The sequence below is a fragment of the Chiloscyllium punctatum genome, chromosome 40 (assembly GCF_047496795.1).
Source record: "Chiloscyllium punctatum isolate Juve2018m chromosome 40, sChiPun1.3, whole genome shotgun sequence".
Classification (NCBI taxonomy): domain Eukaryota; kingdom Metazoa; phylum Chordata; class Chondrichthyes; order Orectolobiformes; family Hemiscylliidae; genus Chiloscyllium; species Chiloscyllium punctatum.
Genome location: NC_092778.1, coordinates 62,875,512 through 62,902,180, shown reverse-complemented (window position 1 = coordinate 62,902,180; position 26,669 = coordinate 62,875,512). Strand labels below are relative to the sequence as shown.

General features: G+C 43.8%; 1 protein-coding gene across 1 annotated transcript in view; it reads left to right on the top strand.

The window, feature by feature from the left end:
- The window catches only part of ercc4 (excision repair cross-complementation group 4), a 31,461-nt gene extending 14,452 nt beyond the window's left edge, over nucleotides 1-17,009 (top strand). The window contains exons 7-11 of the mRNA XM_072560122.1: nucleotides 1,311-1,406; nucleotides 2,151-2,748; nucleotides 8,777-8,869; nucleotides 9,739-9,851; nucleotides 14,463-17,009. Of these exons, the coding sequence (XP_072416223.1) occupies nucleotides 1,311-1,406; nucleotides 2,151-2,748; nucleotides 8,777-8,869; nucleotides 9,739-9,851; nucleotides 14,463-15,196 (1,634 nt within the window). The 3' untranslated portion in view covers nucleotides 15,197-17,009. The remainder of the gene's footprint in view (nucleotides 1-1,310; nucleotides 1,407-2,150; nucleotides 2,749-8,776; nucleotides 8,870-9,738; nucleotides 9,852-14,462) is intronic.
- Nucleotides 17,010-26,669: the final 9,660 nt, after the last annotated feature.

Here is a 26,669-nt window from a genome sequence, read left to right as displayed (position 1 = left end):
CAATCGCATTCTTCGACTGAGCTTCCTGACACTTTCTTCATGGTCCCTTCCCCTCTCCTTCCTTCCTTCATCTTAGCACCTTTATCATTTCTTCTTCCGATCATACTTTGAATTCTTATCTACCAGCTCCAGCTGCCCTTCCCCATTAGGTGCAGCTGCTAGGACAGGAATCAGGAAGCTGCTCACTGCCTACTGCCTCCTGTTGGTCAGTTATAAGCCCCCAACCACCTGGAAGCCAGTAACCAAGCTGCTGTACCCAGTGTATCTATGCTATCCTGAGTTTTGGTAGGTAGGTAGGTGCCTTCTTATGAATTAGAGGTCATACAACACAGAAGCAGACCCTTCGGCCCAACCAGTCCATGCTGAACATAATCCCAAACTAAACTAGTCCCACCTGCCTGCCCTTGGCCCCTATCCCTCCAAATCTTTTTTGTTCATGTACGTAGCTAAATGCCTTTTAAATGTTGTAATTGAAACCACATCCTCCACTTCCTACAGAATTTCATTCCACACACAAATCACTGTCTAAAAACAAAAATACCCCTCATGTCCTTTTTAAATCTTTCTCCTCTTGCCTTAAAAGTATGCTGCCTATTTTTGAAATCCCTTTCCCTAGGGAAAAGACACCTGCCATTCACCCTATCTCTGCCCCTGCTGATTTTATAAATCTCTATGTGGAGACGACTCAACCTCCTATATCTCAAATCCAACATCTGGACCTGAGAGTAAGTCAACCCGGTAACATCTAAAGAAAGCCCTGAGGAATTTCCCCAGTACTGAGCTTGTTCATTCAAATATGAGAAATACCATGAGAGAAAAGAAAAAGAATTCTTATCTGCTTCAAAGGAGTGATTTAACAATCTCTGACTGGAGGCATCTTTATAAGGAGCATTGAGCAGCTCAAGTCCTGGTTGGTTGTTCCCCTCGATCACTCCTTCAATGGTTTGAAATGATCGGTGGTGAAGGGCACTGCCATCTTGGCATCTTGGATTGCAGGTTAAATTTTCCTGTACTCCAGTACTACAGTGAGGTAAAGCCAGCTGAATGTCACCCACCTCCATACAAAGGGGAAGTGGCCATTCAAATACCAGTCTCCAAAAGGGCACCGTTACCTGACTCTCAACACACCAGCTACAGAGCAACATTGTCAAGGCAGAATCGGTTCACCAATCTGTCATCTAGCCTAGGAGGCAGCAGAAGGAGACCATTTTATATACAATTCAGAGTTAGAGACAGAATAACTGGACAATTAGTTGAAACTGTCAATAACTTGAGCGCACTGTTGTTCTTGTTTTACATTTACTTTGAAGAAAAGGATCTCGTCCTGGAGCCAAATCCAAAGTGGGAAGCATTGAGTGAAGTCCTAACAGAGATAAAAAGAGAAAATGAGTCCAGCGAAGCCTCAGGTAAGCTGCTGAACAGCTGAAAGAATTGAGCATTGACTTTGTCTTTGCCTAACTCCAGAACTCTGTGTTGGCAGGAGATTATTGGAACCCTGTGAGAATGACGACTCCAGATGGTGGATACATCGACATCAAATGGTTTAAGCTTTTTATGGGACAGCTGGGGCTGGAACATGCAGAGAAATTGTTCTTGAAATTTGGATGAAAATTGGCTTTGTTCAGAAATAGTAAATGATTTATCAGTCAGGTATATGTTTATGTAAAATATGTTTCATTTTATTGCACATGAGAGTCATACTATTTTTTTAAACAAAACTGCTGCTGGAATGTAAACTATTGCCAACGGTAATGTGTCAGTAATGTTTGCTGTCTAAACATGCTCACTCCTTACTTCCACAATCAGGTGGACCTAATTGAATCAAATGAAACTGCTGATCGGTGGAATGATTATACATTTGGATTTAAATCTGGGCTTTGCAGACTGTACGGCGTGAGTTGAAATAATGGAGTTACAAGCTCCAAGGTAACACCTCCATTGCAAGGCCTCATCCAATCAGCACCTCTGGTTTCCTGCAGTATAAATTGTTGTGATTGATTGAAACTTGAAATTCTTGTATTTGTCCTGATGAGTACAAGCGAGAACGCTTCGGTGGCATGTCTCTTTTCGCGATGTGATCTGATATTGTAGGTAAGTGTTTCTTCATGAGCCCAGTTGATTACAACAGTGTTTTCTTTTGCTGCCTCTAGGTCATGTGCTGATCTGTGCCAGCGATGATAGAACCTGTGCCCAGCTGAAGGAATACATTACTGTTGGAGCAGAAGACTTGTTAACGAGACTGTATAACAAAACCTTCGGGAAGAGTGAAAAGGCAGAGGATGCTGGGGAAACCTGCGTAAAGGACAGGAAGCCTGGCAAAACCAAGGCGAGATCAAAACCTAGCAATGGGCCAAAGCTGAAGAAAGCAAAAGCAGAGACAGCTAAAAACAGGAGGAAGCCAGAGTTGACTTTGACTCAAATGGTAGGAAGAGAAAATGATGAAGGTTCTGAGAAAGCAAAGGAAGGAGAGGGGGAAGGGGAGAATGAAGAAAGTGTTGGCCCAGAAACTGGCAACGAGGAAGCTCAATCAAAGGGTGTGATTGCAAAACTTCCAACAGATGCCTGCTATGGAATCCTGAAGGAGCCCCTCATTGTTATCCATCCCTTAAAGGGCTGCAGCGATCCGTACAGCCTTTCCCGTGTACTGCACGAAATCGAGCCCCGCTACGTCGTACTGTATGATGCAGAACTGTCATTTGTTCGTCAGCTGGAGGTTTACAGAGTGAGCAAGCCTGGCAAACCTCTCCGGTAATACTAGTTACAGAGCTCTTGAGCATGAAGCTTTTAAAATTCAGAATGACAGCCTTCCGAGCAAGCCGTATTGAACATGCCCAATTGTGATCACCTTTTGGAAGCTATTGCCTTTTAATAGCTGATCACTTCAGAGAGGGTTAGGAGTCAACCCCTTTTTGTTTTGTGGATTAGTATCCCCTCGAAACCATTGCTGAGGAAGGAAATGGGCCTTTTTATTCAATTTCAAACTTGTCACAATCTGAGGTGCCCTCTCAACCAGTATGGTGCTAGTTCAGTATTGTAACTGTTCCACTAATGTCCCATATCTTGAACTCCACTGGAGTTCCAAATAATTTTGCACGTCTCTTTTGGTTTTCTCATTCTGTGGACTATAATTGCAAGCAAGCCCTACCAGACTGCCCCTCCTAAAGAGTTCAATGTAGGGTGTAGTTCAGAAATAGTTCTTTCACCTCTGAATAAATGTTTCTGATTTGGAGTCACAGTGCAGTGACTTGAGCACATTATCCAATTTGACACTTCAGTGCTGCACTGTCAAAACTCTTCAGATGAAACATTAACCTGAGGCCTGTCTTCCCTCTCAGCTGAATGTAAAATAAAGCATGGCACCATTCCAAACGTAATTGGCGGGTTCTTCTGCTTCTAATATTTATTCTTGGTCCCAAGTCCTTAACAAAAGTTTTCTGATCACATATTTCATTGCTGATTGCTGGGATCTTGCTAATAGACCTACATATGTACAAGTTACGAACAGGAGTAGGCAACTCTACTTACCAATCCTCCTCCAACACTCTGAGGTCCTGGCTAATCTGATTTTTCTGTCTACATCCGATAGCATTTTGCTCACTTTCTCACCAAGAATCTATCAACTGCTGCCTTAAAAACAATTTAAAGTTTTGCTTCCATCATCTTTTGAGGAAGAATTCCAAAAACTCAGACCCTCTGAGAAAGAAAAACAGTCCTCCTCTCTGTCTTACATGGGTGACCCTTTATTTTTAAACAGTGACTCTGTTCTAGATTACCTCAAGAGGAAACCTGCTGTCCACATCCACCTGGTGAAGACCCTTCAAGATCTTGTGTTTCAAACAAGTTGCTGCGTACTGTTTGAGATCCCAGCAATATGCTTCACTTGTTCAACCTTTCCTCACAAGACAGCCCATGCATTTCCAAGTATCAGCCTTCTATGAATTGCTTCCAAAGCATTTATATCCTCCTTTAGATAGGGAAGCTAGTACTGTGTGTAGTATTCCTTCCCAATGGCATGAATAGCTGGAATATAACCTCCCTACCTTTTGGATTCAGTTTCCCTCTTGGTAAACTATATCGTTCTATTAGCTTTCCTTGTTAACTTGCTGTTACCTGCGTATGAGTCCATTGCGCTTCATGCACTAGGGCATGCAGATCTCTTTGCATCTCCAGAGTTCTGTCATCTCTTGCCATTTAGGTTGGCAGGATGAATTCAAAACGCACAAAGTGGCCTATTTTATATTTTTCCACACTGTACTCCATGTGCCATATATTTTCCCACTCACTTAAATCTATCAGTATTCCTTTACAGCTTCCTTTTGTTCTCTTCCCTCCATACCTTCCTAAATGTCTTTGTGTCATCAACTAATCTTGCTGCCTTTGATCCCATTCTCCAAATCATTGTTTTCTTAAATTGTAAAGAGTCGAGGACCCAGTGTTGATCCTTATGATTCACCAGTTATTACACCTTCTGACCAAGGCTTATTACGGCTGCTCTGTTTCCAGTCAATGAGCTAATCTTTTATCCACACAAATATATTACTCCCTACGCCATGAGATATATTTTTGACATGGCTTTATCAGGCACCTTCTGGAAATCTAAGTGCACTACATCCATTGGTTCCCCTTTATCTATAGCATGTTATTTCAAAGAACTTCAATAAATTGATTGAACATGATTTTCAGAAAATCATGGTGGTCCTGACTGGTAAGCTTGTATTTTTCTAAGTGCCCTGCAATAATATCTTTAATCATAATTTCTAACGTTTTGCCCACAAAAGATGTTAGACCTGTAGTTCTCTGCTTTCTTTCTCCCTTTTTGAGTAAAGACATTATATTCTCTCTTCCCCAGTCGAATGAAACCTGGGAGTTTTGGAAAATTAAGACCAGCGAACCAACTGCGTCACTAGACTTTTATTTTTAGACCTTAGGATGAAATCCTTCCGAACCTGGAAACTCCTCCGCCTGCAGCTCCAGCAATTAATTCAGTATCACTTTATTAGGAATTGTAATTTTCTGCTGTCCTTCCTTTCCTTATTTACAGTTACTTCTGTCCTCCGTATTGGAGACTGTCAGCTCCTTATTTTCATGTGTTAACTCCCCAGAGTCACTTTCATAGGACTTTAACCTGTTTCGTTTGAAAATATTTATAGATACGCTTCAATCTGTTTTTATATTTCTGACTTGAATTCTCTCCTATTTGATTTTTTTCCACTGTATCAATCTTTAAAGTCCAATCTTCTGACCTGCCAACCACCTTCGCACAGTCACATGCCTTTTGTAGCTTTAGGATCTTTCTCGTTTTCAGATTCATCCATTGTGTGTTTTCTGAAAATACTCCTGGCTTGGCCCCTCTATCTGTTCCTGACACAGTCTGTTTTTTATTTCTCATATTAATACCTTTGTCTTGCCTTGTGTGTATTCTTTGGCTGACCATGTACAGTCAGCTGTACAGCATGGGGAAAAGACTTTGCTGTCCAAATCATCCAGATATCCTAAATTAATTGATTCCAATTTGCCAGCATTTGACCCATAGCCCTCTAAACCTTTCCTATTCACGTATTGATCCCTCCCACAGTGTTTAGTTTAAATCCCTGTCTCCTTGTCTGGTTATGCACCTTGCTGGAACAGCAGCCCCAAGGCAGTTCAAGTGTAGACCATCCCAATGATACAGTTTGAGCCACACATTCATTTTCCTAATCTCATTTGCCCCGTGTTAGTTTGCACGTGGCTCTTTTAATAATCTAGACATTATTAACTTTTGGGTTTGGCTGCTTAATTTGTGTCTAGCTTTTCATACTGACGATGCAGAGTCTATTTGATGTCCTGCTGGTATCAATGGTCCAGCAATGACTGGATTCTCTGTCTCTCATCGTCAGTTCCTCTCTAAACCGGTGTTGTGAATCCAGGCACCAAACAGGCAACATGATCCAAGATGAGAGGACATGGATTTAAAGTCATTTTAGTTTTTAAAAAAAAGTAAAAGCAACACCAAGAACAACTCTTTCAAGTGCTCAGGGTGTGGGAACTACTGCAAGAAGGTACGGTGGAAGTAAGTTTGATCCAGACCTTCAAAAGATAGTTTATTTAAAAAGTATTGTCTATTGTGCAAGATTGTTGGGAGATGGGAGGAGAATGAGACACTCACTCCGAGAGCCAGGGTAGGGGCAATGAGCCAAGCAGCCTTCAGCTCTCTGATTCTAATAGCACTTCTTGGATTCAGGATCCTCCTGAGTTCCACACATATTCAGAGTTGACTCTGCAGCAGACAGCTGTAGGTGCTCCATCATTGAAGATGTACTCAGGTTGTACAGGTCGTTCTGCTATAACATGCGTTTCATTAATGCAAATTCACTGTAATGCGACTTGACCAATTGGGGACACTTTTAAAACGTCTGTTGGTTCAAATGCAATTCTGGCCCCGTTAGTGGAAATAGTGCTGCTATTGTGCAATTTTCTTATAACACAAGGTTGCTGAAGAACCGTGTTGTAGCAGAACCGACTGCAATTGTTGGATTTTTAGACCATAATGAAGCCCAGAGACGTGGGTTGGGAAAGTGGGCTTGAGGATCAGGCATCTTTATTAAAAAGTGTAATTGGAATGAATGATCAAGAGGTTTCTTGTGTGACAATCTTCATATAGAGACATAACATTACTTCTCCCATCATTCTTGATGAAAGATTGTGTAAATTACACTGTTTCCAATTAAATGAGTGAGGTTGCCATTGGATCTGGGCACCAGTTTACTGTCTGAGAAGGAAAGGAGGCAGCTCCCACTATGGTAATTACTAACGGAATTCGGGAAAATGGCTCTATTCATCTTCTCATCCTATTTATAATATTACTTTCTGCACATACTTCCCACAACTTAAGAGCCATAGAGATGTACAGCACAAAAACAAACCCTTCGGTCCAAATGGTCCATGCCAACCAAAATATCCTAATCTAATCTAGTCCATTTGCCAGCATTTGGCCCATATCCCTCTAAAACCTTCCTATTCATATACCCATCCAGCAAGACATTGGCTCATTCCGAACACTCTGCCACTGTACTGAAATAAAATAAAGAACCTCCAGATGCTGGGACAAATCAAAACAGAAATTGCTGGAGAAACTCAGCAGGTCTGGCAGCTTCGGTGGAGAGAAAGCAGAGTTAACGAGTCCATAAAAGTCACTGGACTCGAAATGTTCACTCTGTTTTTCTTGCTCTGTGGATACTGCCAGAGCTGCTGAAGTCCTCCGGCAATTTCTGTTTCCACGTGTACCACTGACCACTTTTGTGGAGCTAACCTTCATCAAAACTTAAAGCAGCCGTCGGGGGCAGCTCACCATCCCTGCATTAAACCTGCACCAGGAATTCCAGAAATGAGGGGCAGCTTGTATCTGCTATTGTCAATGCTGCCGAATCTCCAGCCCATTTATTACCCTGTCGAATATCCAGTGTCGGATTCCAGTTGCCTGGGAGCTGTGTTAAGGTGAATGAGGAACTTTCACATTGACTCTGGCATTATTTGCTCTGCGGAACTACCAGGTTCATTTGTAACTGTCAACGAGCCCGAGTCTGAGACTGGAGATTTTATAGCTAAATTGTGCTTATGGTTTTTAAACCTCGGCCATAAATAATCAGGACAGTACTGTGTAGCAGCTCACTGCATCAATTCAATAAACTCTGAAAACTTAATGCATTAATAAAGAACATAAATTACTTGGTGCCACAGAACTAGCTCCATAGATTCTGCATAACGTTTCTCTTTAACTGTTTCCCCACTTACATCTGAGTGCTCCCATCTTAATGGGTACAGGTGATCCAGATTATCTACCTCCATTCTCATCTCACTGCTTCATGCCTTGTGCTGAGAAAAGGTGGGAGTAGGGCTTTGAAAACAAAATACTGGATTAGTGGTGCTGGAAGAGCACAGCAGTTCAGGCAGCATCCAACGAGCAGCGAAACCAACGTTTCGGGCAAAAGCCCTTCATCAGGAATAAAAGAGGGCTTTTACCCGAAACGTTGATTTCGCTGCTCGTTGGATGCTGCCTGAACTGCTGTGCTCTTCCAGCACCACTAATCCAGTATTTGGTTTTCAGCATCTGCAGTCATTGTTTTTACCTTTGAAAACAAAAGGCTAATTTGAGACTATTTAACACTCCCTCTCCGCTCTGTCGCCCCTTTCACTTGCGCACAGCTTTGCCCTTGGCCTGCTGTTATCTTGTCCAGTTTAGGAACACTTTTCGTTGTTCCGTACTTACTGCGCTGTCCTCTGTTTGAAATGCTGAACATTTCTTTATCCAGAGAGTGGTTACAATGTCAAATCTGCTACCGTGTGGGATAGTTACGGCAAATCGCATCAATATCCTAACCGAAGAGAGCAGTCGATCAAGGGAGAAGGGAATTGACACTTGTTAGTGAGGTGAGGTGAGCTTGTGAGAAGGAGCAGGTATAGTCTGTCAGGCCAACAGGCCCGTTTCTGTGCCTTTTATCTCTCCCACTCATTCATTCATGTGAACAAATTGGAAAATGTTTTTTTTTGCTGCAGCAGCTTGGTGATCAAATTTATCTCCATCAGAATCATTACTTCAATTTCCCACAGTTAACGAGGCAATCTGAACACTAGCAGTGTGACTAATGCAGCTGACTCAAAGGGATATTGTGCCAACCTAACATAAACTTTCCGCCTTTCCCTTAACCTAAGCATCAGTTGTGTACGTGTTTCCAGATGAATCATTTAAGTGTATGTGTGATGCCTGAAGGCCTGATATGTTGGAATTAATTTCTTTCAGAGTTTATTTTCTAATATACGGAGGCTCGACAGAGGAGCAACGTTATCTGACCAAGCTGAGGAAAGAGAAAACAGCTTTTGAGCTTTTGATAAGGTAAACAAGTAGAAATGCAGCTTCAGTCGAGTCTGTGAGCAAAACGCTTTGTAAAATTAACTTAAAGTGAGGACCCAATTTGCCCTTTTATTGCGGAAATGTCTTTGTAACTTTCATTGAACATTTTAGCCCACTCTATTCAATTGTTAACAAAACCCAAGGAGAGTAAAATGTTGACAGAGAACCCACTTATTCAGTTAATAAAAAATATTAACATTCCTCACTTGCAGCTACAGATGAATGTGACTAATCAAATTCTCTAATAAAAGTCTGCAACTCATTTATGACAATAACAGCTAGTAAAATTGTCAGCTCTCTGACCTCTCCATGTGTTCCTGGAAGGGTTTTGGTTTGTATGTATCAGAGCAACCTTCAATGCATCTACTTGCAGGTTTCCAACTAAATAAATCTTTACAAGAAATTCCTTTTGTATTTCTCTTAAATGCTGTCATTTTGATTTAATATCGAGGTCTCTCTGCAATACCTTTAGTTTTATTCCCCTTCCATTAACTTTAGCAGTAAATGATATTTACTGAATCTGCCCACATTATAATGGACTAATGCAATTAAAATAAAGGGGGACCCCAATTTTCAATCATCCACCTTATAAACACAATCCCACACAGGCTGTAATTTTAAAGGTCTAATATACAAACATTTCCGGTGCTTACAACAGCTGCTTTCCATTGACCTGCATTGTGTTCCCACGTGCGTACAAGTCGATTTGCAAGTGGCCTCTGGAATGGAACCCATTTGCAACCCATGGACTGCCTGCATGTTTGTGAAATGTCTTTTCTTTAGGAATGAGGACTTCTTAAGCTGAATGGGAAGCATTCTCTAATATGGTTCTCTACCCTGCTAACGTTTAGGGAGAAGGCAATGATGGTGATCCCTGAGGAGAGAGAAGGAAGAGATGATTTAAACCCAGACCTTGTACGAAGTGTTGCCCCAGCAACTGCTATTGCAGACACGAGGAAAGCAGGTTTGTGTAAACCCTGAAAGCTCTTTATCTTTGTGAATCCGAATCTGAAAGTATCGCCGGGATAAATCCCTGCATTGTACGGTCTGAGGTGGATCAGTTTGTTTTAGTATTGAGTTGCATTCACAATTTCCTCAGCTGGTGAAGTAATCCACACCTGCATGCAGGGAGAGAGTGAGGACTGCAGGTACTGGAGGTCAGAGTCACTGGAAAAGTGTGGCACTGGAAAAGCACAGCCGAGGAGCAGGAGAGTCGACGTTTCGAGCATAAGCTCTTCATCAAGAATGCTTGCAGGCAACAAGGCACTAAATCTAAGATGATAGTTAACAGTCACACCATACGTGGCACATTGGCTTAGTGGGTAGTATTGCTGTCTCACAGCGTCAGGATTTGATTCCACCCTCTGGTGACTGTCTGTGTGGAACAAAGAACAGAGAAAATTTACAACCCAGGAAGAGGCTGTTCGGCCCTCCAAGCCTGTGCTGATCCAAATCAACTGTCTAAACCTGTCGCCCAATTCCTAAGGATCTGTATCCCTCTGCTCCCCACCTACTCATGCATCTGTCCAGATACACCTTAAATGAATCTACCGTGCCTGCCTCTACTGGCAGCACGTTCCAGGCACCTACTACCCTCTGTGTAAAGTACTTTCCGCGTGTATCCGCCTTAAACCTTTTACCTCTCACATTGAATACATGATCTCTTGTTATTGAATCCTTCACCCTGTGAGAAAACTTATCTCTATCCACCCTGTCTATACCCTTCATGACTTTGCAGACCTCCACCAGGTCCCCCCTCAATCTATGGAGTTTGCACATTCTCCCTGTGTCTACATGGGTTTCCTCCCAAAGTCGAAAGACAGGCAGGTTAGTCATGCTAAACTGCCCATCGTGTCCAGGGATGTGTAGGCCAGGTAAGTTAGCCATGGGATATGTAGAGTTAGCAGGATAGTAATGGAGAGGGGAGAAGGTTACCTCAGATTACACCAGGATCTGGACCAGATGGGCCAATGGGCTGAGAAGTGGCAGATGGAGTTTAATTCAGATAAATGCGAGGTGCTATATTTTGGGAAAGCAAATCTTAGCAGGACTTGTACATTTAATGATAAGGTCCTAGGGAGTGTTGCTGAACATAGAGACCTTGGAGTGCAGATTCATAGCTCCTTGAAAGTGGAGTCGCAGGTAGATAGCATAGTGAAGAAGGCATTTGGTATGCTTTCCTTTATTGGTCAGAGTATTGAGTACAGGAGTTGGGAGGTCATGTTGTGGCTGTACAGGACATTGGGTAGGCCACTGTTGGAATATTGTGTGCAATTCTGGTCTCCTTCCTATCGGAAAGATGTTGTGAAATTTGAAAGGGTTCAGAAAAGATTTATAAGGATGTTGCCACGGTTGGAGAATCTGAGCTACAGGGAGAGGCTGAATAGATTAGGGATGTTTTCCCTGGAGCGTCAGAGGCTGAGGGGTGACCTTATAGAGGTTTACAAAATTATGAGGGGCATGGATAGGTTCGGGGAGTCCAGAACTAGAGGGCATAGGTTTAGGGTGAGAGGGGAAAGACATAAAAGACACCTAAGGGACAATTTTTTCGCGCAGGGGGTGGAATGTGTATGGAATGAGCTGCCAGTGGAAGTGGTAGAGGCTGGTACAATTGCAACATTTAAAATGCATTTGAATGGGTATAAAAATAGGAAGGCTTTAGAGGGATATAGGCCAGGTGTTGGCAGGTGGGACTAGATTGGGTTGGGATATCTGGTCGGCATGGATGTGTTGGACCAAAGGGTCTGTTTCCATGCTGTACACCTCTATGACTCTAATCTCATTGGAGCAGCAAGGATTAAGCGGTGACCTTATTGAGGTGTTCAAAATGATGAACAATTTGGACAGAGTTAAAGGATATTATGTTTCCACTTGTTGGTGTGTCAGTACCTCGGAGTCTCCATTTCAAGATTGTCAGCAAGAGCTAGGAGTGAGATGGCACATAACTGTCGGGATTTGGAATGCACTTCCTGGGAGGGTGGTAGAGGTGGATTCCATGCGAGGTTTCAAAAGACAGATGGGTATATAGAACATAGAACAGTACAGCACAGAACAGGCCCTTCAGCCCACGATGTTGTGCCGACCATTGATCCTCATGTATGCACCCTCAAATTTCTGGGACCATGTGCATGTCCAGTAGTCTCTTAAATGTCCCAATGACCTCGCTTCCACAACTGCAGCTGGCAACGTATTCCATGCTCTCACAACTCTCTGTGTAAAGAACCCGCCTCTGACATCCCCTCTATACTTTCCTCCAACCTGCTTAAAACTATGACCCCTCGTGTTAGCCATTTCTGCCCTGGGAAATAGTTTCTGGCTATCGACTCTATCTATGCCTCTCACTATCTTGTATACCTCAATTAGGTCCCCTCTTCTCCTCCTTTTCTCCAATGAAAAAAGTCCGCCTCAGTCAACCTCTCCTCATAAGATAAGCCCTCCAGTCCAGGCAGCATCCTGGTAAACCTCCTCTGAACCCTCTCCAAAGCATCCACATCTTTCCTATAATAGGGTGACCAGAACTGGACGCAGTATTCCAAGTGCGGTCTAACCAAAGTTTTATAGAGCTGCAACAAGATCTCACGACTCTTAAACTCAATCCTCCTGTTAATGAAAGCCAAAACACCATATGCTTTCTTAACAACCCTGTCCACTTGGGTGGCCATTTTAAGGGATCTATGTACCTGCACAGCAAGATCCCTCTGTTCCTCCACACTACCAAGAATCCTATCCTTAATTCTGTACTCAGCTTTCAAATTTGACCTTCCAAAATGCATCACCTCTCATTTATCCAGGTTGACCTCCATCTGCCACCTCTCAGCCCATTCTGCATCCTGTCAATGTCCCGCTGCAGCCTACAACAGCCCTCTATACTGTCAACGACACCTCCAACCTTTCTGTCATCTGCAAACTTGCTGACCATCCTTCAATCCCCTCATCCAAGTCATTAATAAAAATTACAAACAATAGAGGCCCAAGGACAGAGTCCTGTAGAACACCACTCACCACAGACTTCCAGGCAGAATGTTTTCCTTCTACTACCACTCGCTGTCTTCTGCTGGCCAGCCAATTCTGTATCCAGACAGCTATGTTCCCCTGTATCCCATTCCTCCTGACCTTCTGAATGAGCCTACCATGGGGAACCTTATCAAATGCCTTGCTGAAGTCCATATACACCACATCCACAGCTCAACCCTCATCAACTTTTCAGGAGCTGGTACAGACACCATGGCCACCTTGTGTACTGTACAAGGCTATGATTGAATTAGCATTGAAAAACGAATTTCATCCAAAGTGTTTAGCAATAATAAGCTTAGCATGCAATAGAATTTACATTTTTCAACCTACATTAAACAGTGCGATCTGGTGGTGGAAGCTGCTGTTGGCTTGTTCAGTTCTTATCGATCACATTGGGGGGAGACCTCGATCGTACAATCCTCAGCAAAGCATCAGATCACAGTGCATTCTAGATTCATGTTGTTCTGCAGTTGTAGAGATTGCAGATGTTGAGGACTGTTTCAGACAAGTGAGTGCTGCCAGCCCCACTGTTGTGAGCCACAGCAAAGGTCTGTCCCTCATGATGACACTTTGTAAGCTGTATCGAACGGTGGTTTATATGGGATGGTTCCCCTGTACTCGAGTTCAACACTATTACCCCAGTATGTTGTCTTCCTCTTGTCAAGGGGGCAGCTTTTTCTCAAATGACAAAATCCCAATCTTAACGCTACAGAGCTTCTGTAAAATCAGTGAGAGAAGGCTGGAGAACTGTGCCACACGGACATACAATTAGAAACAGGTATAGGCCATTCAGCCCCTCCAACATATTCTACTGCTTAATACAATCATCTGATTACTGCACATTCCCCCCCCCCCCATCAACCCCCATGAACCTGTTGACCTCTGGCTTTACGAAACACTCAAAAATTCTGCTTCCACTGCCATTTCGGAAAGGCAGTTCCAAAAATTAACTTTGAGTTAACTTCAATCTACCTTTACCCCTCCATTTTAAAACAGTGACTCCACATTGTAGAATCTCTCCCACAAGAGGAATCATCCTTCCACACGCTATACAATGACAACATTAAAACGACCATCTGAATGGGTGTATGTAGAGGAAGGGATATGGGCCAAGTGCTGGCAAATAGGGCAAGATTAATTTAGGATATCTGGTTGGCATGGACGAGTTGGACCGAAGGGTCTGTATCCATGCTGTATGACTGTCACTCTGATTCTGTACACACACCCAGTCAACACCCCTCAAGATCCTAAAAGTTTCAATTCGCTCATCTGACTTGTCTAAATTTTGGCAGACACAAGCCTAGCCTGTCTGTCATACAGATATGTGCATCAGAAGCAGCAGTGGGATCCTGTCTATTACTGCCACTGTCAAACACCAACGAGAAACCCAGGGAATGCTGCAATGTCCTTCCAGTGAGGCTGCCCCTTCAAGGAAAGGGGGGCAAAATTGTTTCTTAAAAAAAACCAAAGTTTAAAGGAAGTGTGTAGAAGTAAATGTCAGTAGTTAGATGGTGATAATTAGTTGACGATGAATTCTCTCGCTTGGTTTGACTTTATGCAGGTGGTCAGACTCAGAAACACGAGCAGCAGCAAATTATAGTGGACGTACGGGAGTTCCGCAGTGAGCTGCCTTCCCTGATACATCGGCGTGGCATTGACATCGAGCCAGTCACCCTGGAGGTTGGTGACTATATTCTGACCCCCGATATCTGTGTGGAACGTAAGAGTGTGAGCGACCTGATCGGCTCTTTGAACAAAGGCCGACTGTACACCCAGTGCGTCACCATGTCCCGGTACTACAAAAGGCCCGTGCTTTTGATCGAGTTTGACCCCAACAAGCCTTTCTCGCTGAACTTCAGAGGGTTCGCACACCAGGACCTTTCCATCAATGACCTTGCATCCAAGCTCACTTTACTGACTCTTCACTTCCCCCGGCTGCGGCTTTTATGGTGTGCCTCCCCCCACGTTGCCGCCGAATTGTTCGAGGAGCTGAAGCAGAACCGGCCACAGCCGGATGCAGCCGCTGCCGTGGCGGTGAGCGGTGATTCCGGAATGGTCTCTGAGTCGGACAGGTACAACCCCGGCCCACAGGACTTCCTGCTGAAAATGCCTGGAGTCAATACCAAAAACAGCCGGGCCCTGATGAACCAGGTGAAGAGCATTGCCGAACTAGTGACACTCTCTCAGGAGCGACTAGCAGAGATCCTGGGGAACACCAACAATGCCAGGCAGCTCTGGGAGTTCATTCACTCCTCCTATTTAGATTTTACCGTACAGGGAAAGAATCGAAAGTGATATTCAGAGCGGGCAGGGTTTAGTAGACACTTTGATCTTTCCAGCTGGTAAACTCAGGCATTCTGAAAATAGTGTAGATACTTTAAAGAGGTGTAAGTTTGTATAATTGGAAAAATAGGATATATTGCAGAATTCCCATTTCAGGATTGTGATCCGTGTGTAAACATCGGCAGTCCCTGTCTGTTTACAATGTTCTTAATCAGAGGGATCTCTGGGTTCAAATGCTGAGTTACTTGTTCACTGTAATGAAGCCTGACTGCCAGTGACATCAGATGTTGTAAGATGTTTTTAATTCATTAGAGAAAGATGCAGAAATACCATATAAAGCGGCTGGTCCTGGATGGTAGAACCTTTTCAGCAATGTTTCACCTTGCTGTTCTCATTTGGTAGTCAGCCGTTTAAAACCTGTTGGTGAGTGCTGATGAAGTTTCTAAACCAGTCCAATCTGGTGTTACAGTCACTGAATATGATCAACCACAGGGTTGGATGTGTTAATGAGCTGCGATTTTTCTGAGGCTTTGTTAGACTTTGGTTTATTTGCATTTTACCCGTAAGGAGTCTTGGCTTCAGAAAGACACTTTATCAGTTGAATCTAACTCTGCCTGTGGTTTTCCTTCTGCCTTTGAAGCCATTACCTTAGCTGGCCCTTTATGAAAATTGCTAATAGGAACCTTCCTGAGGTTTAAATCCATGAAACATCCCTTTGATGTTTCTTTTTAATCGTATGATTTTGACATTGCTTGGCATCTAGACCACTGGCAGGGACTGGAGCCCTGAAAATTGTTCAAGTGGTATCAACAGGAGCTCAGTAGGTGGCACTTTTGCCTCAGAGTCAGAAAGTTGTGTGTTTGTCCTACTCCAGAAGCTTAGCATAAAGATCAAAGCAGGCACTGCAGCTTCATACCGAAGGAGTGCAGCCCTGCCGAAGGTGCAGTCTTTCAAATGAGACATTATACCAGAGCGTGCCTGTCCTTAGGCGGGAATTAAAAACAATCCCACCACACAATTTGAAAGTGAGCAGATGTTATCCTCCACATCCTGGCCAATGTTTATTCCTCCGTCAGCATCATAAAAACAAATCATCAAACCATCATTATCCCATTGATATGCTGTGCATAAATTAACTATTGCGATTCCAACAGTTAACACTTCCAAAGTATTCCATCGATTGTGATGTTACTCAGGAAGCCTTCTGCTCGCAAAAGGTATTATGTCAGTGTCTTAGGGTCTGCTTGATGTTGTGAGCATTCATCAGAAAAACATTCTGCTGTGATATTTGTGAATCAGCTTTGATGAGATGAACATTCTGACAGAGGTAGAGATACATTTCCAGAGCTGCTTACGAGCGAGATCTGAAAAGAAATACATTTGATTTAATTTGCCGCCTCTCCCACTCTGAGAGATGTTTCAGATATCTAAATTGGACCTTTGTAATCTTATGGAGTATAAACATAATCCATAAAAGATGGAGTACATTTTTGGCCTCTGGCGACTTTCAGACCTCTCAAAATATTGTTTGGTTTATAAGTTGAGACACTATCTCTCCTCATTATAGCACTCCTTGGAAAACATTCTGTTTTGAAATGTTAAAGCAGATTAGATTTTCTTGAAAATATTTAATACAAAAATCAGCTTGTGACAAGAGCATAACGCCAATGCTTTTTTTAAAGAAAGAAAGATAAACTCAAATGAATGTTGATTTTTAATCGACCTTTAGGAATCTTTAGTTCATGGAGTGGTTGGTATTTAAATATTTTGATACTGTGTATATCAATTATAAAATTTCTGACAATAAAAAATATTTAAAGGAAAATCTGAACTCTGGGGAAAAATATTGTCAGTACTTTGAAAATGCAGGGTTTATTTTAAACCAATTGTCCTGTTCTCCTTGTGTGTTAATCTGGATCTCACACTTTGCACCTTGCACCCGTTTATTCAAATGGTCCAAGCAGCTAGCCCCTCTTCCAGGATCTCTGTTACATAGCCCTGTCTCCAACCCCTGTGTGTAGTGATACGGCCCTGAAGGAATGCTTGAAAGTTTCCATCTTGAACTCATCAGGCAAAAATTACAAGAATACCAAGTTTCGAAGGGAGCAACAATTTACACTTGCTTCAAGCGAAGGTGCTGATTGGTTGACAAGTGCCTGCTGGTCAAGTTATCGCTGTAGAAAATGCAACACAGCCCAGCTGTTTCCACCCCCTCCCAAAGCTAAAACACAGACAGAGGGCATGTTCTTTCTATGGACAAAGGACAGAGCCCTACACGTCAATATATTAAATCGATAATGTAATTTGTAGCACAACCAGAAGTGTGGTAGGAACCATCCAATCATAGATTAATATCTCCTGTTGGTCACTGCTGAGTTTTGTCATTGTGGGCCTGGTTGAGGAGGGTCAGTAGCAAACAGCCAAAGTCAGTTTGAAAACATCCATCAGTTATTGAGGCATTACACCAGCACTGGGATGGAGTGTTATTGTAGTGTATCTGAGACACAACACATTGGCAATCCCAAGTATCTTCAAATGAGATTGACTTATCTCCTTTTGCAACTTCACTGAAGTCTGGTCAAGCAATATCTGATCCCTGACTGTTGGTTACTTTACCCTTTTGCCTCTTTCTATTAGAGCCAGCTCTCTTTAAATAGAGGACTTTTGAAGTTTGAGGACTCTGGGACTGTACTCCGAGTTTAGAAGGATGAGAGGGGAATCTGATTGAAACTTACAGAATACTGGACAATGTGAACATTGGGAGGATGTTTCCAATGGTTAGAGAGACGAGGACCAAAGGGAGTAAAGGGAGCAAAGAGAGTAAAGGGAAGAAAACCCTTTAGAATCAAGATCAGCAGAAACTTCTTAAATCAGAGAGTGGTGAATCTATGAAATTTACCGCCTGTGGAGACCAGGTCATCGAGTATATTTAAAACCGAGATAGAAAAGTTCTTTATTGCCATGGGGATCAAAGGTTACAGGGAGAAAGCAGGAAAATAGGGTTGAAAAACATATCAGCCATGATCTAATGGAGGGGCAAATGTGACGGGCCGAGTGGCCTAATTTCTATTCCTTTATCTTCTGATCTAAATGTTTCCACTTTCACCTTTTCCCACCTGTGATCCCTCCCAATGCCGTGTTTCATCAGTGTATCTCTGTCCCCTCTGGGTTCCTAAACAGCCAGTCTGGATAAGATGTAGTGTATTTCTAATGTGCAGCTTATCAGTGTCACTGTTCAGCAGCTTGTTGAATATATGGCATGCATACATTTTGCAACTGAGGGCTCCTACAACTACAAGGTAGCCAGGCAACCAGAGCAGGTACTGGGAACAGCCAAAGACGGCAGTATCTCTGGTACACAGGGATCTGGGTGTTCTGAGACATGAATTCGAAAACCCTGTGCATAGGTGCAGCCAGTGATTAGGGAGGCAACTGGGGTATTTATTGCATTCGAATCCGGTTCGATGGTAAGGAAGACTTATCACAATGAACGGGGCCTTGTTAGCCTGCATCTCAAGAATTGTGTGCAGTTCTGATCTCATTTAAGAAAGGACATTAAATTGTGTTGGTAACTGATACGTTCCATTCCTGGGATGAAGGAGTTATGAGGACAGGCTGTACAGGTTGGGATTTTATTCCGAGGAGTTTAGAAGAATGAGATGTGATCTTTATGAAACATAGAAGATCCAGAGAGGACTTGACAACAACAATCCCACTAACAGTTTCCTTCTGAGTCTGTGTGCAGCAGCAACTTAGAACATAGTACAGGCCCTTCAGTCCTCGATGTTCCACCGACCTGTGATTTAGATTTAGATTCCCTACAGTGTGGAAACAGGCGCTTCAGCCCAACCAGTCCACACCCACCCTCCAAAGAGTAACCCACCCAGGCCCATTTTCCTCTGACTAATGCACCTAACACTATGGACAACTTAGCATGGCCAATTCACCTGACCTGCACATCTTTGGATTGTGGGAGGAAACCCACACAGACACAGGGAGAATGTGCAAACTCCACACAGACAGTCGCCCGAGGCTGGAATTGAACCTGGGACCCTGGTGCTGTGATGCAGCAGTGCTAACCAATGAGCCACTGTGCCGCCCAGTGTAGGCCAGTGAGTTTAATGTCTACTCTGGGTCAAGTTACGAAAGGCCCAAAAGATACAATGAAGACAGTTTGACAAGGCTGCACCCTTGTCAGGGGCAGTGCAAGCCCAATATCTGCACAGGAGCCCAGTTTCTAAGAGGAATCCAAGGGTAAGTGACCACCACCGATTTCCTAGGCATCGGGGAACAGCTAAGGGAAATTGCGAATCTTATCCAATAGCCTCTAACCTTCCACCAAAAATATCTCTTTTGTAGATGCTGGCCAACCTGCTGGCACTTGCAGCTTTCCAGGTCAAACAGAGACCTCACTCCACTAATATCACTAATTCTCCTGTACAAACTGCATGTCCAAGACCTCAAAACTTCAGGGTGACTTGAGACATTGGAGTAAATGTATGAAGTCCAAACCAGTCCAGCAAGGGAACTGCAGTTCCCAATATCCTAATGGTCAAGGTTTCCTGTGGAAACCAATCTGAAGCCCATCTATCCTACGCTATTCCATTCTCATCCATATGTCTATCCAATGACCATTTACATGCCCTTAAAGTTGGCGAGTCTACTACTGTTGCAGGCAGTGCGTTCCACACCCTTACTACTCTGAGTAAAGAAACTACCTCTGACATCTGTCCGATATCTATCACCCCTCAATTTAAAGCTATGTCCCCTTGTGCCAGCCAACACCATCCAGGGAAAAAGGTTCTCCCTGTCCACTCTATCTAACCCTCTGATTATCTTATATGTCTCTATTAAGTCACCTCTCCACCTTCTTCTCTCCAACAAAAACAGTCTCAAGTCCCTCAGCTTTCCTTCATAAGACCTTCCCTCCATACCAGGCAACACCCCAGTAAATCTCCTCTGCACCCTTTCGAAAGCTTCCACATCCTTCCTACAATGCGGTGACCAGAACTGGACACAATACTCCAAGTGCATCCGCACCAGAGTTTTGTACAGCTGCAGCATGGCCTCATGGTTCCGAAACTCGATCCCTCTACTAATAAAAACTAACACAACCCTATCAACCTGGTTGGCAACTTTCAGGGATCCATGAACATGGACACCAGGATCTCTCTGTTCACCTACAACACCAAGAATCTTTCCATTTGCCCAGTATTCTGCATTCCTGTTGCTCCTTCCGAAGTGAATCACCTCACACTTGTCCGCATTAAACTCCATTTGCCACCCCTCAGCCCTGCTCTGCAGGTTATCTATGTCCCTCTGTAACCTACAATGTCCTTCAGCACAATCCACAACTCCACCGACCTTCGTGTCATCTGCAATTTATGAACACATTCTCCTGTGCCCTCATCCAGGTCATTTATAAAAATGACAAAGAGCAGTGGACCCAAAACAGATCCTTGCGGTTCACCACCAGTAACTGAACTCCAGGATGAACATTTCCTATCAACCATCACCCTCTGTCTTCTTTCAGCTAGCCAATTTCTGATCCAAGCCGCTAAACCATCCTCAATCCCATGCCTCTGTATTTTGTGCAACAGCCTACCTTGGGGAACCTTATCAAATACCTAACTGAAATCCATACACACCACATCAATGGCTTTACCCTCACTTAATTCTAGAGCCAGAGGTTGGTGTTGTAAAGGACACCGTTATGTGCAGACCTTTGGAGTGGCTATATTACCTGCTGCTCAGAGGGAGTTTTGTTTCACAAGTTAGATGTGAAGACTATCCTTTTTTTTCTGGGGGGGGGTAAGGGGGATGTAGTGGATGTGTAGACCATGAGACAGTTTCAACATTAGGGTCTCACATTTACAGCTGTGTAGGGATTCTTTTCTGGGAATCTGTGGAATTCAATTCCCCAGAGAGCGATGAAGACTCAGTCACTGAATGAATTCAAGGTTGAGTTGTATTTTGGGTGATGGGATAGGCAGGGGAAAATAGAATTGACGCCCCAATCGTTTGCTGCAAACTTACAGAATGACCTTATGTGTGACTATGAATAGACCAGTAAGTGTGGCTTCAAAAGTAAGTGTGCCACTCTGATTTCATTACAATGATTGGGGTCAACACCAATATTAAATCACACAACTAATCTGCTGTTGTTATTGAATTGAAACTGATCAGTCTCCTGTAGATCCTACTGCTACAACATTAACGCAAACCAAAAGTGGACCAACCCTCATCATCAACTAATAAATAAGATTGACTGAGTTCAGACTTTTTTCATTGGAGAAAAGAAGGAAGAGAGGGGACCTAATTGAGGTGCACAAGATAATGAGAGGCATAGATAGAGTTGATAGCCAGAGACTTTTTCCCAGGGCAGAGATTGTTAACATGAGGGGTCATAGTTTTAAGCTGTTTGGCGGAAAGTATAGAGGGGATGTCAGAGGCGGGTTCTTTACACAGAGAGTTGAGAGAGCATGGAATGCGTTGTCAGCAGCAGTTGTGGAAGCAAGGTCATTGGGGACATTTAAGAGACTCCTGGACATGCACATGGTCACAGAAATTTGAGGGTGTATACATGAGGATCAGTGGTCGGCACAACATCGTGGGCTGAAGGGCCTGTTCTGTACTGTTCTATTCTATGTTCTATAAGTTATTTGTTCTTTCTCTTCGGTCTGTTGGAACTCTCATTCATGTGGAATGCCATTTCCTTGTTAAAATCCATACAGGTAGTTTTCATTGGTTTGCTGTTGGAATATAAATTCTTCCTCAGAGGAGGATTCAGTCTGGAGCTTCCAGGTGCAGCTTTGACAGAACTTGGCGCTGGCAGATGTTCTCTCCATTTGGATTTCTAAAGACTTACAAAGGTATTTTACACTTACACATCAAACCGCCTCTTCCTGAGATGGCCAAAGGTTGTGCTGATACACTGGACGTGATGGTGAGCTCTGTCCTCGCTGAAGGGAGACATGGACAGTGTTCGGCATTGTGCGTCAGGGCACATACCTCGCCAACGATGCCTCTGCAAATCCACTGGTTGCCCAGACAATCCAATATCACCCCCCTCCCCCCCCCCAGCACAACCAACATCTCCAAGGATCGAGGCACTGGTTGTGATCAGTTGTATTGGACAGGACTCGCTCAAGGCTCCCATTACGATTACTGAGCTTCGTCACAGCAAACTGTCAGCAGGAGGGCAGAAACAATGTTTCAAGGATGTCCTCAGTCCTCCGTGAAGAGATGAAACACCTTGGAGATCCCTTATCCGAGATCCCCCACCACAGACTGGAGAAGTGGCCGCAAAGGAGCTGACCGCATTCTGTGTGTCTGACAGCCCCAGTAGAAGGAATGACCAAAAGTCTGAGCATTCCATCCAGTTGCCTGTTCATCCCATCTGTCCTGCCTTTGGCAGGGTGTGTGGACTGTTTAGGCCCCTGACATTTCCACAGTGTAAGAAAGTCCTCATACAGTCATGCAGCACAGAAACAGACCAGTCCGACTCCTCCATGCTGACCAGGTATCCAAAACTAAACTAGTCCCAAGTTAAAAATCACACAACACCAGGTTATAGTCCAACAGGTTTAATTGGAAGCACACTAGCTTTCAGAGCAACGCTCCTTCATCAGGTGATTTCGGAGTGTCGCTCCGAAAGCTAGTGTGCTTCCAATTAAACCTGTTGGACTATAACCTGGTGTTGTGAGACTTTTAACTTTGTACACCCCAGTCCAACACCGGCACCTCCAAATCATAAACTAGTCCCATTAGCCAGCGTTTGGCCTATATCCCTCAAAATCTTTCCTATCAATGTACCTGTCCAAATGTCTTTTAGATATTGTAATTATCTGCATCTACCACTTCCTCTGGCAGTTCATTCCACGTACGAACAACCTTCTACATGAAAAAGTTTCCCTTTCCCTTTTAAAATCTTTCTCTTCTCACCATAAAATAACCTCCTCTAGTTTTGAACTTCCCTACACTCGGGAAAAGAACTTTACTGTTCACCTTATCTACGCCCCTCGTGAGTTCATAAAGCTCAACCTCTGAAGTTCCAGTGGAAATAGCCCCAGCCTGTCCAGCCTCTCCTTATAACTCAAACCCTCCAGTCCTGGCAACATCCTGGTAAATCTTTTCTGCATCGTCTCCAATTTAATAAGATCCTTCTTATAGGACATAGACCAGCAATGCACACAACACTGCGAAAGTGGCTTCACCGACGTCCTGTACAGCTGCAACATGATGTCCTAACTCCTATACTCTCAATGGTATGAGTAATGAAAGCAAGCATGCTAAATGCCTTCTTCAGCATCTTGTCTACTTGTGACATAATTTCAAAGAGTTATGTACTTGCACCACTAGGTCTCTCTGTTCAGCAACTCTCCCCCAGGGCCCGACTATTAACTGTATAAACCTGCCTGTGCCCACTTTACCAGAATGCAACACTTTGCATTTATCTAAATTAAACTCCCACCTGCCAAACTTCAGGCTATTGGCCCAACTATTCAAGATCCCATTGCAATCTTAGATAACTTTCACTGTACATATACTACCAATTTTGGTATCATCCGCAAACTTACTAATCATAACTCCTATAGTCTCATCCAAATCATTTATATAACTGACAAACAACAGTAGATCCAGCACTAATCCCTGTGGAACACCACTAGTCACAATCCCAGTCTGAAAAACAACCATCAAACCAATTTTGTATCTAATTGGCTAACTCTCCCTGAATATAACCTTACTAAGCAGTCTGCTGTGCAGAAACATGCCAAAGGCCTATCTAAATGCCATGTAGACAATGTCTACTGCTCTGCCCTCATTTATTTTCTTACTTGCGTCCTCGAAAAAACTCAAATCAAGTTTGTGAGACAAGGTTTCCCACGCACAAAGCCATGCTGACTATTCCTAATCAGACCTAGCCTCTCCAAATGCATGTAAATCTTGTTACTCAGACTTCCCTCCAACAACTTTCCCATCACCGATGTCAGACTCACTGGTCTATAGTTCCCTGGCTGCTTCTTGCAGCTTTTCTTAAATAAAGGCACAATATTCGCCACTCTCCAGTCTTCTAGCATCTCACCCGTGGCTGTCGATGATACAAATATCTCTGCTAGGGCATAACAATTTCTTCCAGGAGAAAGTGAGGACTGCAGATGCTGGAGATCAGAGCTGAAAATGTGTTGCTGGAAAAGCGCAGCAGGTCAGGCAGCATCCAAGGAACAGGAGAATCGACATTTCGGGCATAAGCCCTTCTTCAGGAATGAGGAAAGTGTGTCCAGCAGGCTAAGATAAAAGGTAGGGAGGAGGAACTTGGGAGAGGGGCGTTGGAAATGCGATAGGTGGAAGGAGGTCAAGGTGAGGGTGATAGGCCGGAGTGGGGGTGGGGGCGGAGAGGTCAGGAAGAAGATTGCAGGTTAGGAAGGTGGTGCTGAGTTCGAGGGATTTGACTGAGACAAGGTGGGGGGAGGGGAAATGAGGAAACTGGAGAAATCTGAGTTCATCCCTTGTGGTTGGAGGGTTCCTAGGCGGAAGATGAGGCGCTCTTCCTCCAACCGTTGTGTTGCCATGGTCTGGCGATGGAGGAGTCCAAGGACCTGCATGTCCTTGGTGGAGTGGGAGGGGGAGTTGAAGTGTTGAGCCACCCTAACTTCCCACAACATCCTGGGATACACTTGATCAGGTCCCATCTTTCTGCACTTTAAAACTTTCAACTGTTTCCATAATGTGGACTATTTTCAAGACATCAATATTTATTTCCCCAATTTTCCTAGCTGCCATGTCTTTCTCCACAGTAAATACTGATGTGAAATATTCATTTAGTATTTCTTCCATCTCACATATAGACAACCTCGTTGATCTTTAAGGGGTCCTATTCTCTCCCTGATACCCTTTTGCTCTTAAAGTACTTGTATAACCTTTGGATTCTCCTTAACCTTCCCTCTTAATTCCTCAGATACTGCAGCAGTCCATGGTCAAATGTTGCAAGATCTGGACAGTATCCAGGCTTGGTCTGGCAAGTGGCAAATAACATTCATGCCATGCAAATGCCAGGCTGCGACCATCACCAGTAAGAGACAATCTAACCACCACCCCTTGACATTCAATGATGTTACCATCAATGAATCCCCCACTATCACCATCCTGGGGGTTGTCATTGACCAGAACCTCAACTAGACCCACCATATAAACACAGTGGCTGCAAGAGCAGGTCAGAGGCTGGGAATACTGCGGTGAATAACTCACCTCCTGACACCCCAAAGTCTACCCACCATCTACAAGGCACAAGTCAGGACTATGATGGAATACTCACTACTTGCCTGGATGGGGGCAGCTCCAACAACACGCAAGAAGCTTGACACCATCCAGGACAAAGCAGCCCACTTGATTGGCACCACATCCATAAACATCCACTCCCTCCACCACCGACTCTCAGGAGCAGCAGTGTGTACTATCTACAAGATGTACTGCAGAAATTCACCAAAGATCCTTAGACAGCGCCTTCCAAATCTACAACCACTTCCATCTAGAAGGACAACAGCAGCAGATATGTGGGAACACCACCACATACAAGTTCTCTTCCAAACCACTCATTATCCTGACTTGGAAATTATATCTTTCACTGTCGCTGGGTCAAGATCCTGGAATTCCCTCCCTAAGGACATTGTGGGTCAACCCACAGCACAGGGACTGCAGCGGTTCAAGAAGGCAGCTCACCCCCACCTTCTCAAGGGGGCAACTAGGGACGGGGCAATGAACGCTGACCCAACCAGTGATACCCACATCCCACAAAATGAATCAGTAAAAAAAGTTAAGTTTTGCTCCTTCTCCAATTGATGCAAGAAAGTTTTCTAATTAACAAATTCGCACCCATCGAAGTCCTTAACATTACGGCAGTCACTGTATAAACCTGGAAAGTTCAAGACCCTACCATTACAAGTCCCCTACCTCCACTTTTCTTACATAAGTCTGAGCTGTCTCTACATATTTCCTTCTCGGTCTCCATCTGATTATCGAGGAGCCGCAAGTACAATCCCATTAAGGTGATCACTCTTTCTTATTTCTGAGTTCTACCCATTTGGTTCACTGAACGACCTCCCTGTGTCTTCTCTAAGTACAGCCATAATATTTTCTCTGAGTGAAAATGCCACCTTGCCTCTTTTCTTGCCTCCCTTTCTAACCTTCCGATAGTATCTAAACCCCAGAACATTGAGCTGCCAAACCTGTCCCTGCCTCAGCTATGTTTCTGTAATAACTATAATGACCCAGTCCCATGTTCCAATCCATGCAGTGAGTTCATCTACCTTACCTTGTACTGAAATAAATGCAGTTTAATTCTTCGGTGTTACCTTGTTTCTCTGCCTTGCTCTAGTCTGTGTTATCTAAATAACTTGCCTCCTTTAAATTCCAAACCATTCTCATCCTTCTCTCTTTCCTCCCTACTGCTGAGGGTCCTACCCCCACTCCACTCTCGTTTAAAGTC